The 16,759-nt window shown below is 50.4% G+C and overlaps 1 protein-coding gene across 10 annotated transcripts in view; it reads left to right on the top strand.

Moving 5' to 3' along the window:
* The window catches only part of STAT2 (signal transducer and activator of transcription 2), a 1,031,780-nt gene that overhangs the window by 430,820 nt on the left and 584,201 nt on the right, over window positions 1-16,759 (top strand). For all 10 annotated transcript variants that reach the window (XM_078689090.1, XM_078689088.1, XM_078689089.1 and 7 more), the window contains 3 exons: window positions 1,855-1,914; window positions 3,401-3,421; window positions 5,259-5,352. In XM_078689090.1, the coding sequence (XP_078545216.1) occupies window positions 1,855-1,914; window positions 3,401-3,421; window positions 5,259-5,352 (175 nt within the window). The remainder of the gene's footprint in view (window positions 1-1,854; window positions 1,915-3,400; window positions 3,422-5,258; window positions 5,353-16,759) is intronic.

The following is a 16,759-nucleotide window of genomic DNA, read 5'->3' as shown; positions in this document are numbered from 1 at the left end:
GAATAAACCTTTTAGCGTGAGCTTTGAAGTTCTTAGTATGTGTCCCTACCGGGGGAGGGATGACGGACACAGATATTTTAAGGGGGAAGCAAGGGTTTGGAAAGATTAGAAAACAAGAAGTGCGAGCAACAAGCCCGGGAGTTGTGTGCACGCGCAAAATAAACACGCGAGTGGTGCGCGTGCAAGAAGGATTGGCCAGGGCGCTGAAAGCTGGCGGCTGTGCGCGTGCACGCCCGAGTGAACGCAAGCGCGAGGCTGTGTGGCAGCACTTTTAAAAGCCCTAACTAAATGTGTTGCTTAGAAGCGCATGCGCTGGCTCAGGCGACACCTAAAAACAGCCTCCAGGCTCATTCCACCAGAGCCAAGGCTGCTACTACAGCGTTGGTGTGTGGAGCTACTGTTTTGGAAATCTGCCAGGTGACTTTGTGAGCATCAGTTTACATGTTCACAAAGAACTACTGTCTGGATAGCCAGTTTTGCTGGAAAGATATTTTACCTGGTTGGTTCAGCATGACTTTTTGAACTGAACCATTCCACAGACCCATCATCCGGGATGATACTGCTTTGGTAACTGAGGAATCTGCTCTTAGAAGTATCCATCTGAAGAACATGTTACATACCTTCAATAACGCTTTTTCTGGTAGATACTCTGTCTAACCGCAGGTTCCACACCGTCCCGCCTACCACTCCATTCCATATTATTGACTCTTTGCTACATCTAAATAGGCCCCAATTGGAGATATACACTCTGTCAAATCTGATTCACGAACGGCAGCACATCCGATGACTCGGTCTGGTATTAGTTAGAAACGGACTTCGACGCACATGGGTGGGGGTTGGATGTGGCCACAATGTCACTTCCAGAACCGAATGGAACTGTTGCGAAGCCACACAATGCCGGGACTCAAAGGAATTTCTGAGAAAAAAATCTCTTAACCCAGTGTGGTACCCGAGGTTGTTTACAAGGTGAGGAAACTGCAGTTGGATAGAGTATCCACCAAAAAGAGCATTAACAAAGTTAAGTAATTTGTTCTTCAGCATCCCGCCATTAGACTCCCTGTGTCTTCTTAAAGTCATCGGCTGCACCTCCTGGTTTCTTAATAACCCCTTAGGTACTCTGTTCCTTAAGTGAAGATTGCGCATTGTGAAGTATAAAATGTCATTTTACAGGGCAATTTCTGTAATGGAATAAAGATACATTATCAGCAGTGATCTCGCACAAAGAGGTTGTCAAGATCCTGTCTGCACACTTCCCAATGTTGACAGTGAAGGGGTCATAAAGGGATGAGAATATAACAGGTGATATAATCTACACGTTGACACGCCTCACCTTTGGTGATGTTATCTGTGCAGTTTCCCTTTGTTCTTGTGAGTGCAGCTCCTCTCTTGTATGTTGATTCAGACTTGCATATAACTTTGGCTTATGTTACTTTAATATCTAAATCTACTTGGCAGTGAGCTTCTGAGTTCTGCACTAATCATGGATAATATGCCTTCCGGTTCTCCAGGTAGATATGTTTTCTCCAGTCATCAACTTCTAGAGAAACCAAGCACGGAGAGTGTATGGCACTACCTTCAAGTAGACATCCGCAAAGTAGTTAGTGATTTCCCCAAATCCGTCTATTTTTCTGAACTGTTCACAAGTGGTTTACCTTTTCTTGTGGTTCATTGAGCTTCTGTTATTTGTCATTAACATGAGAGAAGATTGTGCAATATATCTGCTCGACTGGTGATCATGCGATGAAACTATGCTTTAGACCACAAGACGCTGACATCAGCTGGAGGGTTGTCTGAATGTGCACCTCTTTGTCTGTTTATACTGCCTTTGTGTCATGAGTCCTTCCTTTCCCTCAGGCTGCTGGTGAAGCTGCAGGAACTCAACCATTCGCTAAAGGTGACGGTTTCCATTGACAAGTGAGTAACCAAAAGCAAAGAAGACATTGTGCTGTAAAGTCTCGTCTGATTGGACCCTGTACTACTCAGCCCGAGGCTCCCTGAACTCTGAGTCTCTCTGATTATTTAGGAGTCTTCTGCCCTGCTTGATAGCTACATGAAATACTCTAGACATTGCTGCTGTTTCCTTGAATCTCTGAAGGGGACACAGCCATTCCTGCATACCCCTAGATTAGATTTTCACTGGCTGACATCTCTGAACGTGATACATGTGTCCCAATTCCTCTTGAAGTGATACATATTTTTCTGAGCTGCTCTGAAATTAGTTCCATCGAAATATTTTTCAGCTCCGATACCCGTTACCGGGTCAAGTTCGCGCTATAGAAAACTCCGTAAAAAAATGATACCTTGCCTTTTCAGAGGTCCAATGACTAAGCCTACTTTCACTTGGATAGCACCCTTAAATTTCATATTAAATGTGATACCGTTTTTGCACACTTTTAGAATTCCTTTAAAATCTAAAATCTCCCAATTATGTGCTCCGGAAGCCTTTTCAAAAAATGTTTCCTGAGAAATTTAGAGCAAACTATGATAAAGCAAGCATAGTCACCTGGATGCATTTTACAGTTCTTTCTCCAGGTTTTTACAAGTATGCTTTCCCAGGCCTATTAAGAAGAGGGGTAGGCCACGTAAATTTTAGAAACGAAATTGTCAAAGGTTCTTTATTCAATCGTGATGGGTTCCGTTCTGAATTCTGCACCAGTAGTAGGTTAGAAGCCACATATATGCACTCATACATACAATCAGTGCCAAGTAATGTGTGACATAGCTGCCATGGTGACATCTTTGCCAGACATCGTGCATGTTTCATTACATGCATCAGTACACCATTATGTGAGCTGGAAATGTTTCTGTCTTTGCGGATGCTCTCGAATCTGGACATTGCGTACATCGTACCGCACACCTTACAATAACATTTTAGCAACCAACAAGTGGAGCTAAGGTCTGGCTCAACTTCAATCCCCACACTATATTCCATATTTTGACTGTGATCTCTGCACATTTCTAAAGTCTCTCTCTACTTCATAAGCAGCATATTAGCCAGCAGTTGTAGTTTGTAAATGTTTGCTGCCTGTGATAAGTGCAGGATGAATTGACAGTTGAGGTGATGGAGACTAGGGCTGTGCAGGCCCTATCCCACCCTGATAAGCATCCTAAAAATACCTTTTAAAAGTACTTGTTTTAAACAATACGTTTTTTAAGTCTTTTTTTAAGTCACATTGGCTTGTACAAATTTTAAAAAAAGGTGCATTCGCTTGTTATCATAGACTATATATATATTTCCTTTCCTGGAAAATCCCAGTCAGATGAGCCCAGTCTCAAGAAACTCCGACTTGAAGGACTTGCTAAATGTTGAAATCATATTTTGTTAAAAAAAATTAAAAAAAACACTTTGGACCTGTGATGGAATCATACAAATCTAAATGAATGTTTTTTCATTTTGCAGAAATCCTCCGTCCACCAAAGGGTAAGTCCCTTCCTAGATCTGGTTATGTTAATGTTCTCACTGAATTGCCACTGGTGTGACCTATTGGCTGTGAGTGTGTTCCTAAGTAAAGTTTAGGTGGCAGTGGATGTCCCGCACACCCTGGCAGTTTCAAGGAGAGTTTAGGCACACAGTAGTTCAAGTCCAAGGCGGGCGGCTTCAAGGAAGTGAGGGACAGTCATACCTGCCTGAGTGATCCTTGAAGTTAGAAGGTGGTGAGAGAGGCATAGCTACATGAGTAACCCCTGCTGCTACAGGTGAGATGAGATTATTAAACCAGCTACAAGTGTAACACCCCACTGATAGAAGGTTACAGGTGCAGCATTTCTTGGTGCAAGAGTGAATCCCACCTTTATGAAGATGCCAGAGGGGTTATTCTCGTACTCAAAAGAAACCTTTATAGTTACAGTGAGGCGGGAGTTTCATTTCTAGCTTAGAGTGATCCAACTACTACACAGAGGCGAAATAGTCATTGCTAATTACCAGCTTTCTCCCTGCATGTTTCCGCTTGCAGTGAGTGTCTTAACCAGGACTGGTATGCATGGATTGCAAATTGTGGCCCAGGCTTATGCAATCCTGAGGGCTTTACTGGTTAGAGAATACAAATCTGACTACAAAATGATAGCATTTCATTTTTATGTAAAAAGGAGAAAGCTGTAGGGGCCCTAGAATGGAATCCTATGGTCCTGATATAAAAATGAAAATAGTTAAAAATCCTATATATTTGTTTTTTTTTTAAAGAGGAAGAAGGGGTAATGGATAAAGAAAAGATGGTGTTGAGGTAATCTGTTTCCTATTTATTCCATTACCTGAGGAAAGATGAAGAGGCGAGGATACCGAAGGAAGAAGATGGTCAGGGAGAAATCTAAAGAGGGCTAAGATGAGCAATAGTTGGGGTAAATACTGAGCCGAGGGTTAGAAGAAAGTTGTGCAAAATACTAATTGAAACATAATATTAAAAAAAGCATGCAGAGATGAAGCACGCGGACAAGGAAACTAGAAACAAGCATTATCAAAGCCAATAGGTCTCACCTTTGGGACCTATTGGCTTTGCCATCTGTTTTTAGCCAAGCTGGGCAGCATCGATGATGCTGTGCACCATGGCTAAAGAATAAAACAAATTGACAAGGCCAGCCTCGTTTTTTTTTTTTAGGCATGCACACTTCAGCTCTGTGTGCCTACAAAATGAAGATTCTGCTCTTTTTCTTTTGTATTTACCTGCCCAAGTTGGATTCATGGCTAAGAAGAAAAAGTAGAAAAAAACCATAGAAAAGCATGTTTTATTTAATGAGGCCGGTGGGAAGCAACACAAGGGGATGTTCGGAAACCAAAATGAATAATGTAGGTGGGGAGAAGAAACACAGGGAGCAGGGGTACGGAAGCAACAGGGCAGGGGGACAGAAGCTAAACATAGGGCTGGGGACAGAAATTACACTGAGGGCTGTGGGATGGAAGCAACACGGAGAACGTGGGTGGGAGAAAAGCAAACTGGCAAGATAGAGCAACATGAAGCTGCCAGGCAGCAGCACACAGGTGAGTGAGAGGAACATGAAGTGTGGCGAGGGGTAGAGAAGTACACAATGGCAACAGCTAGAACACATGTGCACTTTCGTGGAGGGCTTAAACAAAAAGAAGTGCTGCAAAAGCTAGTAGTGTAAAGACATAAGTAAAGGGCCCGTGCTCCAGGGGAGGGCCAAACACCCCTGAATGATGTTTGACTATAACGAGGAATTACGATGTCTGGTGCTAAATTAAAACCGCATTGACTCTGCTTTTTAAACACCTCTGGTATTCATTTCTTTTCTGTGATTGTCGAAAGGTATCGGAAGTTCAATGTACTGGGCACCTTGGACAAAGTGCTGGCCATGGACGATGTGCAGAAGAAGGGTCTTGTGGCGGACTTCAAGTTCTTGGTAATGTCACTGTTACATATAATGCTTGGAAGGGACGGGGATCTACTGTTAGCACCAGGCTACCCTCTCAGGGCAACAGCGCTTACTATGGATAGTTTTCTATCATTCATCTCTAACCATAGCTCCTTGTCCTAGGTAGTGTATAGATTGCAATAGGCAGTATGTTGAGCTGCGATCTGAATCCCCTTTTGTACTGGATCAAATCCCTAAAGACTGCATGCAGCAAGGTTTGTTTATTTTAATACCTCAAGTCTATGCATGTTAATGAAAGTAAGCTCTGATTGGGCTCTGACAGCGTGAGAGCAGTGGGAGGCTCCATACCCAATTCTGCCCAAGTTGAAACAGTAGAGGCCTCTCAGGAGGGAACAATGGAAATCATCTTGCACTCCTTGTGTAGGAGGGAGCAGAGAAAGCAGTCCTGTTCACCCATGCTCATCGAAGAGAAAGGTGTGCTTCACTCCGATATCTCAAGGGGGGAACATGGGAGTCATGTTAGCCCCCCAACCTCGCTCCCCCAGGGTACAGCAGTGGTAGTTATTCTACTGTCCAACACAAGAGAGAGTGGTGGAAGCTATCCTACTCTCAACATCTCTGGAGAGAGCAGTGAAACCCAGCCTCTTTCACCCACCAGAGACAGGGTAATAGAAGCAATCCTACGCACTCCATACAAGAGAGAAGTGAACATTATGTTAAACTTTTCAACTTTGAAGAAGGCCATTGGATTTTGGCTCTGTCTCCTTGCACAGTAGAGAGTAGTGAAAGAAAGCCCACTCTCCATGGCCAGCATAGAACTATAGAAGCCTTCTGTCCTCTACTGAGGTGAGGATGGTAGAAGCAATCCTACCCTCCACTCCTGTAACCTGGAGAAGAAAAGGTTTCAGTGCTCCGTCCATCATCTCCTTGTGTTTGAATGTTCGCCCTAAGTTGGCAGGGTATGCCCAGACGTTGGTCCCTAGTTCACTTTGCCACTGGATTCAAGCTAGCCTGCCTGATGAGGGGTGTTTCCCCGAAACTGGTCCCAGGATGCTTGTTTCGGGTCCAGGCTAGACCTGGCTTTGCCGTTCGGGTTGGACTGTTACCAATGATTATGGATTCTTCCCAGATCTGTGACTGGGGGTGAGTGCCCGAAACGTTTCAGCCCTCCGTCCATCATCTCCTTGTGTTTGCTCTGGAGGAGAATGGAGGCAATTCTGCTCTTCACCACCCAGAAGAGCAGTACCACCCTCCCACCCTGGAGAGAGCAGAGGAAGCGATCCTTCCCTCCCCTCTCACCGCGCAGAAGAGTAGTAAAAGCAATCCGCATCTTCCTCAACCAAAACAGAGCAGTGGCAACTGCCCTAATCTTTCCGCTCAGGAGAGTATTGATCCCCCACAGGCGAGAGCAGTGAAATGCACCCTTTTCTTCCATGTCCTGTACCAAAGATCAGGATTATAGCCCCTTTGAAAGAGAGCATGGTCTGCTCTTCAGTCACAGTGGGTGGCTACCTGCAGATTATGTGTGGCACGTTGGGCGTTGGAACCTCTGTCTTTCTAGCAGCATGGCAAAATTCTCCTTTATGATGTGCTTGTCTCTTAGTTTTGTTTCCATGAATCAAACCGCTGCAGGCGTGATTGACGTGAAGCTTATGTAGGAGCGGGGCGTGGCTTGGACGCCGATCGGGATGGCGGCGTGAGCTCGTAGCTCCGCGCAGGATCCCGCTAATTCTCCTGTTTTCGGAACCCTGGGCGGCCCGGAGACGACTCTCCTGCCCTCTGAAGTGTGAGGGGACAGCTGGGTGCACTTGGTGAACTGCTGGGGGACTGCCGCCCCCGAGGAGACCGTGCTGAAGCAGCGGCTGAGGTGTTGCCGAGGGTGCGAAGAAAATGGCGGCGGGGAGGTCGGAAGGCCCCGAACTTCAGCCCTGAGCCGAGTTGTCGCCGACTGGCGAGGGATCCTGGCGAGAGATCCTGCAAGCCGCTGACTGGGGCGCTAGGGTCGGCGGGACTGTGATCTGAGGCCGCGGTGCGCTGCCTTGGCTCGTCCGGAGCTTGGGGACCCTAGCTGGATACCGTCTTGGGACTTCTCCTCTTCCCCTCAGGCTCCCGTGGGGGCGGCCGAGTGGAGTGGGCGTCGCAGGCAGTGGCTCTTGTGCCTGTGAGTGTCGGTGGAGACATTGCACTGCCGGCGACCGGTACTGCCCACGGGCGCTGACGGTAACCGAGCTCCTGGACTTGTGACGCAGCACCCTGGAATGGCGGCGACGAGTGGGTCGATGGCCGCGGGATGCACTGAGGGGGACTCGGCAACTTCCACCCAGCTGGGCGAGAGTCCCTCCTCGGAGCTCGATCGAGACCAACGGCTGAACCAGCGACTAGATGCCATACTTGATGCGATCGCCTCGACTAAGGACGTGTTGCACCAAGACATCGCCCAAGTGGCCGTGGGCCTGGGGCTGCTGCGCGCAGATCACGCGAAGCTAGCGGACAAAGTTAAGGACCATGATCAACTATTGCTGGACCTGAAACCGTCGGTGGTGGCCGCGGAACATAAGATCACTGATATGTTGGCCCGGTTGGACGCGTTGGAACGGAGGGCGGAGGATGCAGAAGGCCGCAATAGGCGGAACAACGTGCGGGTCGTCGGCCTTCCGGAACGGATTGAGGGGGAGGATGCAGTGGCCTATATGGAGAACTGGTTCCGCACTGTGGTGGCGCCGGAGGGGCTCACTCCTTTCTTTACGCTAGAGAGGGCCCACCGGGTACCTGCTCGCCCACCGGGGCTTGGTCGCCCCCCCCGCCCGATGGTGGTGAGACTCCTCCACTACAAAGACCGGGATCTTCTCATTCAGCGGGCCAGGATGTCGGGCCCCTATGACGTGGAGAATAGTAGGGTTACGATCTTCCCGGACTACACCCAAATGGTCCAGAAAAACCGGGCGTCGTTCCTGGCAGTGAAAAAGGAGCTCAGGGAGGAAAGCATTCAGTACTCCTTGCTCTACCCAGCTAAGTTGCGGATCATGTTGGATGGATCTACGCACTTTTTTCAGACTCCGGACGAGGTTTGGCAATGGCTGGAGTTGTACAGGGCGGGTACGGACAGATCGCATAAAAGCAGGCGAGATGAGCCCAAGCAGCCCCGGGTGAGACAATCGCAACGCATCCGATCCCGCAACAGGCGCCAACGGGAGAGGCGGGAGGCCCAAATGGCGGCGGAAAAGAGGGATGCACTCGCAGCGACGGCGGCCATTACAGGGTCGCAACAGAACAGTGAACGTGCGGACACTGACTCGGGAGGAGAAGGCGGCAGGTCGGGAGAGGAACTTTCGGAAGCGGACAGTTCGAAGGGGCCGGAGGTGACCCCACAGACCTCGGATGGTATCTTTTGCGGCTGACATTGGGTTGGATTGAGCTAGATCGGGACTTCATGGTGGGGTGGTATCCTGTTGATAGGGGGCCGGGACGCCGGGAGGGGGGGATCTGTGCTTCTAGAGGGATGGAGGCGCGGGGCGTGGGCTCCGCTCGCTGAGGTCGGCGGTGACTCACCCCCCTTGGGCCCTTAAGGCCGCCTGTGGTGGAGACCACAGGGTTATGAGTGTGAGAAGTTGTTTCAAGGTTTGGATGGGGGCGGACATTGGGTTCGTGTGCTCTGTCCTGGGGAGCGGGGTTTGGGAAGTTTTTCTGTTTTGGGTGTGTTTGGGGGGGGGCAACTGCACTGGGGGGGTTATGAACATTCGTTATTTGATTTGGACTGTACGAAGTTGGAATGGGGACATTACCTAATCTGAAATGCCTAACGTGGAATGTCCGGGGGCTGCGAACTATGGTGAAGCGTCATAAGGTCCATGCATATCTTGTACGCAGGGGGGTTCAGATTGCTATGCTTCAGGAGACTCATCTCACTAAGAAGGAATGTACTGCCTTGCAGAAAAGATGGCGGGGCCAGGTGTTTGGCACCACCTACTCAGCGTATGCCAGGGGGGTGCTGATCTGGGTGAGGGCGGGGATACCCTTTCAATTGCTGAATCAAGTAGTGGATCCGGATGGCCGGTTTGTGGCGGTGGAGGGGAGGTTATATGGCCGGGATGTGGTTTTCTGCTGTGTGTATGCGCCAAACACTGATCAAGCTCGATATCTTGATAGCCTCTCAGGGGCGTTAGCCTCCTTCCTGGCGGGCCCGATAGTGCTAGGGGGGGACTTTAACTCGATTACTGATGTGGCTCTGGATAGGTCCCATCCCCCTCTGGTGGACTCCCCGGTGCGCAGGCTGACCGCGCACAGGAAGGACTGGCAGGATAGGTGGGGGCTGCTGGATGTCTGGAGGGAGCGGCACAGGGAGACCAGGGATTACTCCTTTTACTCTGCGCTTCATGACCTGCATGTCAGGATTGACTCGGTGCTCTGTGGTGGATCCCTAGCTCCGTTGGTCTCCCATGCGGAGTACTTAGCTAGGACTATCTCAGATCATAATCCCCTATTGGTGCACATTCAGTGGCAGAGGGAGCGCTCAGTTATACCAACGTGGCGGCTTCGGCCGGAGACACTTGAGGATCCTGTCTTCCAAGACGTGGTTCGGCAAGGCATTGATAGCTATTTCGGAATGAATGCGGGCACGGCCACGAGTAGGTCCATTGAATGGGATGCAATGAAAGTGGTGGCGAGGGGAGTGTGTCTGGGCAGGTTCTCGAATGCTCGCACGGCTGTGTTGAATGACCTCGTGACAGCGGAAGATAGGTTGAGGGACCTGGAGCGCCGCAGGCCGGCTAGACCGGACTTACAAGCCCAGCTATTAGAAGCGAAGGAGGTGGTTGCCACTGAGACGGAACGTTTGCGATGCTATGACTATAAGCAGTATATCGTCAGGGCGCATGCGGAAAGGGACAAGGTTGGTACCCTCTTGGCCAGACTGGCCAACCCGGAACTTAGGGGCTCCCCGATCCTCGGCATTCGCACTGCGCAGGGGGAGATGGTGTACAACCAGGCAGCGATATTGGAGTGCTTTAGGGGGTACTATGAGGAACTGTACCAGAGTCAGCTGGAGGTGGGGGTCCAGGACATTGTGGAATACTTGGGGGGGAGGCAGCTTCCGGTCCTTGCTGAGGAGGACTCGAAGGAACTGGGCGGCCCGGTAACGCTCACGGAAATACGGGCGGCCATAAAGCATATGGCCCGCAACAAAACGCCCGGGGTGGACGGATTACCGATTGAATTTTATCAGCTGTATGCGGATATTTTGACACCCAGATTGCTGACGGTGTATGCTGAAGCATTCGAGGCTGGGGCGCTGCCCGGATCCATGCGGGAGGCCTTGATTGTGCCGCTCCTGAAGCCAGGCCGGGACGCAGCGGACGTGCGGTCTTACCGCCCGCTGTCCATGCTGACGGTGGATTATAAGATTCTGAGCCGGATACTGGCCACCAGGCTGGCCCCGTATATGACGGGCCTGGTACATAGGGACCAGGCCGGGTTCATACCCACGAGGAGCACGGCGCTGAATGTTCGCCGACTGGTGGGGATAATGGACGCCATCTTGGACGGGGAGGGTGCCCCTGCGGTCCTATCTGTAGACATCGAGAAGGCCTTTGATAGTTTGGAATGGCCGTTCCTGGACGGAGTTTTGGAGAGGTTTGGTATGGGCGAGGGGTTCCGCAGGTGGACAAGGGTCTTGTATGCATCGGCGACGGCGAGAGTACGTTTGGGCGGCCTGGTGTCTGCGGCGTACCCGGTGGGCAGGGGCACGCGGCAGGGGTGCTCTCTGTCTCCCCTGTTGTTTGCTCTGGCAATGGAACCTTTAGCGGTCCATGCGAGGTCGGGTGTCGTGTACTTGGGGATAGCCAGGGGCGAGCAGTGGCATTATATATCGCTTTATGCGGATGACTTGCTCCTGTACCTGGCTGACACCTCCCGGGCGTTGGCCGGTGCTATGGAGCTGCTGTCGGAGTTCGGCCGACTGTTAAAAGTTAGGCCGAAAACCGTCAACATTATCGGCGCCCTCTTGCTCTCCTTAAACCTTTTGTGCGCGTAAAACAGCCGCCATTTTGGACACCATGGCTTCCCCGCTCTCGCCGAGAGCTAGCGCGTCTCTCTCTCTCTCCCCTAACTTCGCTGGCAAAACCCCCCCCCCCCTGCTTGCACCTGCCTTGAGTCATAAACCCCTCCTCGGCACTGCTCTGCCCCAGGCTCTCATCCTGTTCCCAGCGCGACATCTCCCTGCTTCCCCGTCATGACCTCCGGCCCTTTTGATGCAAACCCCTTTTTCCCGTGTGCCCGTCTGTCTTCCCCGTTCCCAGGCCGACACCTAGCTCTGCCGATACCATTCTCTTGCCCCTCCCCATACAATAGGAAGCTTCCCTCCTCAAAGGACCCCCGAGATGATCAAAGCCCCCCCCATCCCACGAGAGCCGATCGAAACCCGCACACTCCGTGAATCGGCGGAATACCCAGCTGCGCAATGATCATCACCTGTTGTGAACGGGGCGGGGACTTCCACTGTAGCCTTGCATGGGAACGGGCTGGGAAGGGGGGATTCTGAGGATGTCTTTCCGTACATCAAAGTATCGACGAGAATGTGTTACATGTAATAAAGAGATAAACTCATGTATAAGAGGCCAGGCCTCCGGGATGCAGTTAGAGCACCTCTGAACGATACCTTCTGTCCGTTTCGTTGTGTTCTCCTCCGGAGAGAATAAAAACCTTGTTTCCTGCCTTCCAGTCTCCAGCGCCTGCCTCTTCAATGGTTTAACTTCTTGGTGGGTTCAAGAGGCGACATCGCCGGGCAATAATTAAGGATCTTATATTCTGGTTGGTAGTGCCCCCCCAGTTTGTATTTTTCCACAATTGGCGCCCAACGTGGGGCCCATCAGCGACCCATGGATCCAGTGGGAGAGGTCCTGACGACAAAGTGAACGACTGCAACGATCGGGAACGCGTCTGTCCGATAGACCCTCGTCTGACAGCCGATCATCCGAACTTCACTGGTTCCGAACAGACCTCTCTCGAGTGATCTACGGTCCTGACTGGGAACCATCAGGAGTGCCGCGAGGATAACGAAGAAGAGAGGACGATCGGGCGCTGGATTCGGAAGTCAGGAAACTGTCCATGCGGTCCGGGTAAGGTCGTGTTACCACGACAAATTGCGAAAAATTTGCTTGATTGTTTAATACTAGTATTGCTCCTTTTTTGTTTAATTGGAGATTCACTGTCTGCAAACGGAGAAACAACAGGCTCTCCCTTTGCAAGCAGTGGAGGATAGGTAGGGCAGACAACCGTGCTTATTTTTCTCCCCCACTCAATAGTCACCTGAAACTGAGCTGTTGTTCACAAACTATTGTTTCCTGGAGATTCCCTGTCTGCAAACAGGGAAGAGACCACCCTTTTTGCAGATAGTGAAAAAGGTAGGTAACGCAAATCTTTGCGGACCTACTCACTCTCCCCATTGTTATTTGTCGGTCTTTTGTTATCTTGATCCACGAGGGATTCACTGTCTGCAAACGGAGAAACAAAGGTCTCTCTCTTTGCAAGCAGTGGAGGATAGGTAGGGTAGCAGCCGTGCTTATTTTTTTCTCCCTCACCCTATAATTGCTTGAAACTGAACTGTTGTTCGCAAAATTATTGTTTCCTGGAGATTCCCTGTCTGCAAACAGGGAAGAGACCACCCTTTTTGCAGATAGCGAAAAAGGTAGGTAACGCAGATCTTTTGCGGACCTACTCATTCTCCCCATTGTTATTTGTTGGTCTTTGGTTATTGTGATCCATGAGGTATTCACTGCCTGCAAACAACGTAGAATAGAAATATTCTGTCCAGTCTTTGCACCTAGTGATAAGATAGGCAGTGCTGACTTTTTAGTCCCTCGTTACGAGCCGTCATGTCTGTCTTCTCCCCACTGATTGGTAGCCTGTTTAGCCCGGACCGCTTATTAGAGATGGACCATCCAGCCCCACTGGAAGGCACCCCTAATAAGGACATGTTCATGAAGCATGGATTGACCGCTATTGCCTATAGTAAACTATGGCATAAATATACAAAACAGGGTCAAGAAAGTCAATGGCCCCTGACAGGATCCTTCGATGATGATAAAATAAAAATGCTAGAAACTGCCCTGGGTAAAAACAAGACAACACCCACTATGCTTGATAGCTTCGGCATGTGGCGAAAAGAAACTGAACAGCGTAAAAAGAAAACTGAGAGTAGGTTGGAAAAAGAGCTGCAAAAAGCAGCCCACCTAGCTGCTCAGAAGCTAAAAAAGGAGATAGAGGAAAGAGAGAAAGCTAAACAGAAACTAGAAAGGGAAACGCCAAGCCAGTGTCCGGTTAGAACCCCCTCCATGCTCTACCCTGACTTGCCCTCGAAACGACAAGCCAATGAGGACCTGCTGTTAGGTCCTCCTATCATCTACATGCCCCCTCCATACGCCCCTTCTCGGCCCTTGGCGCAGCACGCGCCACCCCCAGGTACAAGCGAAGGTACCGCCGCAGCGTCGGCCCCAATGGCCTCTGTGCCAGCCGAACCCCTGGTATTAAAACCCACATCAACGACAACGTTAGACGAGCATGAGACTCGAGGGGCTGGCCTTGCAAGAATAAACAGGCTAGACAAAGATGAGCGAGCGGGGATCGACAAAATAGCAAGGACACTGGTAGAAAGGAAGGATGATGAAGAGTACATCACAGATATGTTCAGCTCGTATACAGGGAGTCACAGACGACATTTTACCGTACGACTGTGTTATCATGTCTTGAATGCATACGAGGACCGATATCGAGACAAAGGTCCCGAGAGCCTAAGGACTCTGTACCGGAAGGTCGATATCGGGGATGAGGGCGAGTGTGATGTGTCGGACCTCCTTACGCGTACGCTTGAGGTTTTCCGCCACCTCACTGAACGAAAGCCGGGAGCAAAATCCGCGGCCCCCGTAGTGACCGAACCGCCAACCGAGCAATCTAACACCATGATGCCGATACGTGAGGCTGCCCCTTACTGGGTTCCTCCTCGGGGTACGGGGACTCACGATGATGCAAACAACCAAGATGCGAAGGGAAGGGTAGTATACAACTGGGTCTACCAGCCATGGGACCGGCAAGAGATACTGACATTCCGGAAATCTCTACCCGACCTACGTAAAAACCCCACTGCCTTCTATACTGAATTAGGTACAGCCCTGGGTTCGACTATCATGACCCTGGCTGACATCGACTTGTTCTTCGGGTTATGTCTACCAGCTGATGTGTGGAAGCAAATCCGGAAAGTCGACCACCTTGAGCTGTTCGGACATACCTGGCCACAACTCGATGACTTGGATAAACAACGGGGACCAGGACAAAAGCCATTGAAATCCATTCTAGACCTCCCAGATAAAATTGTAGAGAAGTTAAAAACCCTGATCCCAGAAAAGAAAGTGGACTGGTCGATAGTAACAGCCTGTCGCCAAAAACCCCAGGAGGATGTGTCGGAATACTTCTCCCGGTTTGAAACGGTGTTCTCCGATTACAGCGGCCAGGACATGACCACTGCAACCGGACACCATCTGTTTGTCCAGAATTATGTTAAGGGCCTATCATTGGACATCTCCCAGAAACTACAGGCCAGCGAGAGTAGTTGGGCAGCCTCCAAACCTACAGCGATTCTTCAAATGGCCCAATATTATGAGCATCAGAAAAATGAAAACGATAGGGCGACAGAGAAAAAGAAGAAAGACTTAAAGGAGAGGGTGATGATTGCCAAACTGCAAGGGGTGACTATAGGACGAGACCAATACCGGGGAAACTACCAGACAAACGCCCCTAAGACTGCATTTCCCCAGGACCGCACTCCGACTCCCTACAGTGGACGCACAGACCTTAGAGATGACCAGTGCGCTTTCTGCAAAGGGACTGGCCATTGGAAATCCCAGTGCCCAGTTCTCCTGGAAATGATCAGGAACAGAGACCCCAGGGAGGTAGCAAACGGACCGAGACCTAGGGGAACACAACGAGGGCCCCCAAATGACGCGACTAATGACAGATCAAGCAGACCGAATACGTTCGATCGACCCAGACAGAACCAATATCAACAATCTGACTATGACGACACTCACACCTTTGCATAGGACAGCCAAGGGCGAGGGAGGGATCCAGTCGAGCTCTATGTTGACCAGCAGGGCCCTTATGTCACTGCTAAGGTCCTGGGTACCAAGTCTCCATTTCTGGTAGACACTGGCGCAACACGTAGTGCGTTATCTAAACGACTGATTCCAAGGGCACCCTTGTCTGGCTCACTCATAACATCGACAGGTTTCGATGGAACGCCCTCCACCAACCCTTTGTCTGCCCCGATTCTCTTTGACGTAGAAAACAACACCACCGACACCACGTTCTTGCTCTCCTCCAATAGCCCTGACGCCATTATGGGACTTGACTTACTGAAACACTTCCGAGCGACGATTAGGTGTTCTCAAGATGGAGTTCGAGTGTTTCTTTACGACAACCCCGTTCTGCTTAAACATTGTTCCCCCCGACACATGTTTTCCATCACCGACGTCGACGCGTCCCTACTTGACACCCTGCCTCCGTATCTGTGGGCCAAAGCGGATTCGGACGTAGGGCGTATGTTAATTGACCCAGTGCACATTACTGTCCGACCAGATGCAACACTCCCAAAACTCCCACAATATCGGATATCGCCAGAGGGCGAGAAGGCATTGGTAATGATTATCCAGTCACTGATAGACGCAGGGGTGGTAGAGGAAGTGGTTAGCAACGTTTGCAACAGCCCTATCTTGCCCATTATCAAGAAGCAGGGAGAGGGAGATGAGAAAGCATACCGTTTCATCATCGACCTCCGAGAGATCAACAAAGTGGTAGTACCCCAGTACCCTGTGGTCTCAGACATCACCACCATCCTGACCTTGATTCCATCCACTGCAACCACCTTTTCCGTCATCGACCTCAAGAACGCATTCTTCTCCATCCCCATCCACCCAGACAGCCGATATCTCTTCGGCTTTACCCTAAAATCCCGCTCATATAGGTTTTGCCGAGCCCCTCAAGGCTACACGGAGAGCCCTAGCATCTACAGCCAGGCCCTCAAAAGGCAACTAGACCAAGTCCGGTTACCCGACGGGGTGGTGTTGGTACAATATGTCGATGACATCCTCTTGGCAGCCGACACCACCCCTCTAGCGGTTACCGCCACCATTCAACTCTTGCACTTCCTTGCGGAAAATGGCCACAAGGTCTCCAAGAAGAAGTTGCAATTCTGCCTACCCCAGGTCACTTACCTAGGCCACCTTCTGTCCAAAGATGGAAGGAAACTCACCCCTGATCGAATCCAGACCATTCTAGACACCCCTGTCCCTAAAACCCAGAAGCAGGTTCGCTCCCTATTAGGCCTCACCTCCTTCTGCCGACAATGGTTGCCAAACTTCAGCCTCGTTGTAAAACCACTGCTCTCTCT

Source organism: Lissotriton helveticus, chromosome 1_1 (assembly GCF_964261635.1).
Source record: "Lissotriton helveticus chromosome 1_1, aLisHel1.1, whole genome shotgun sequence".
NCBI lineage: Eukaryota > Metazoa > Chordata > Amphibia > Caudata > Salamandridae > Lissotriton > Lissotriton helveticus.
The sequence above is the reverse complement of the archived record's forward strand: the minus strand, read 5'-3'. Positions and strand labels throughout refer to the sequence as shown.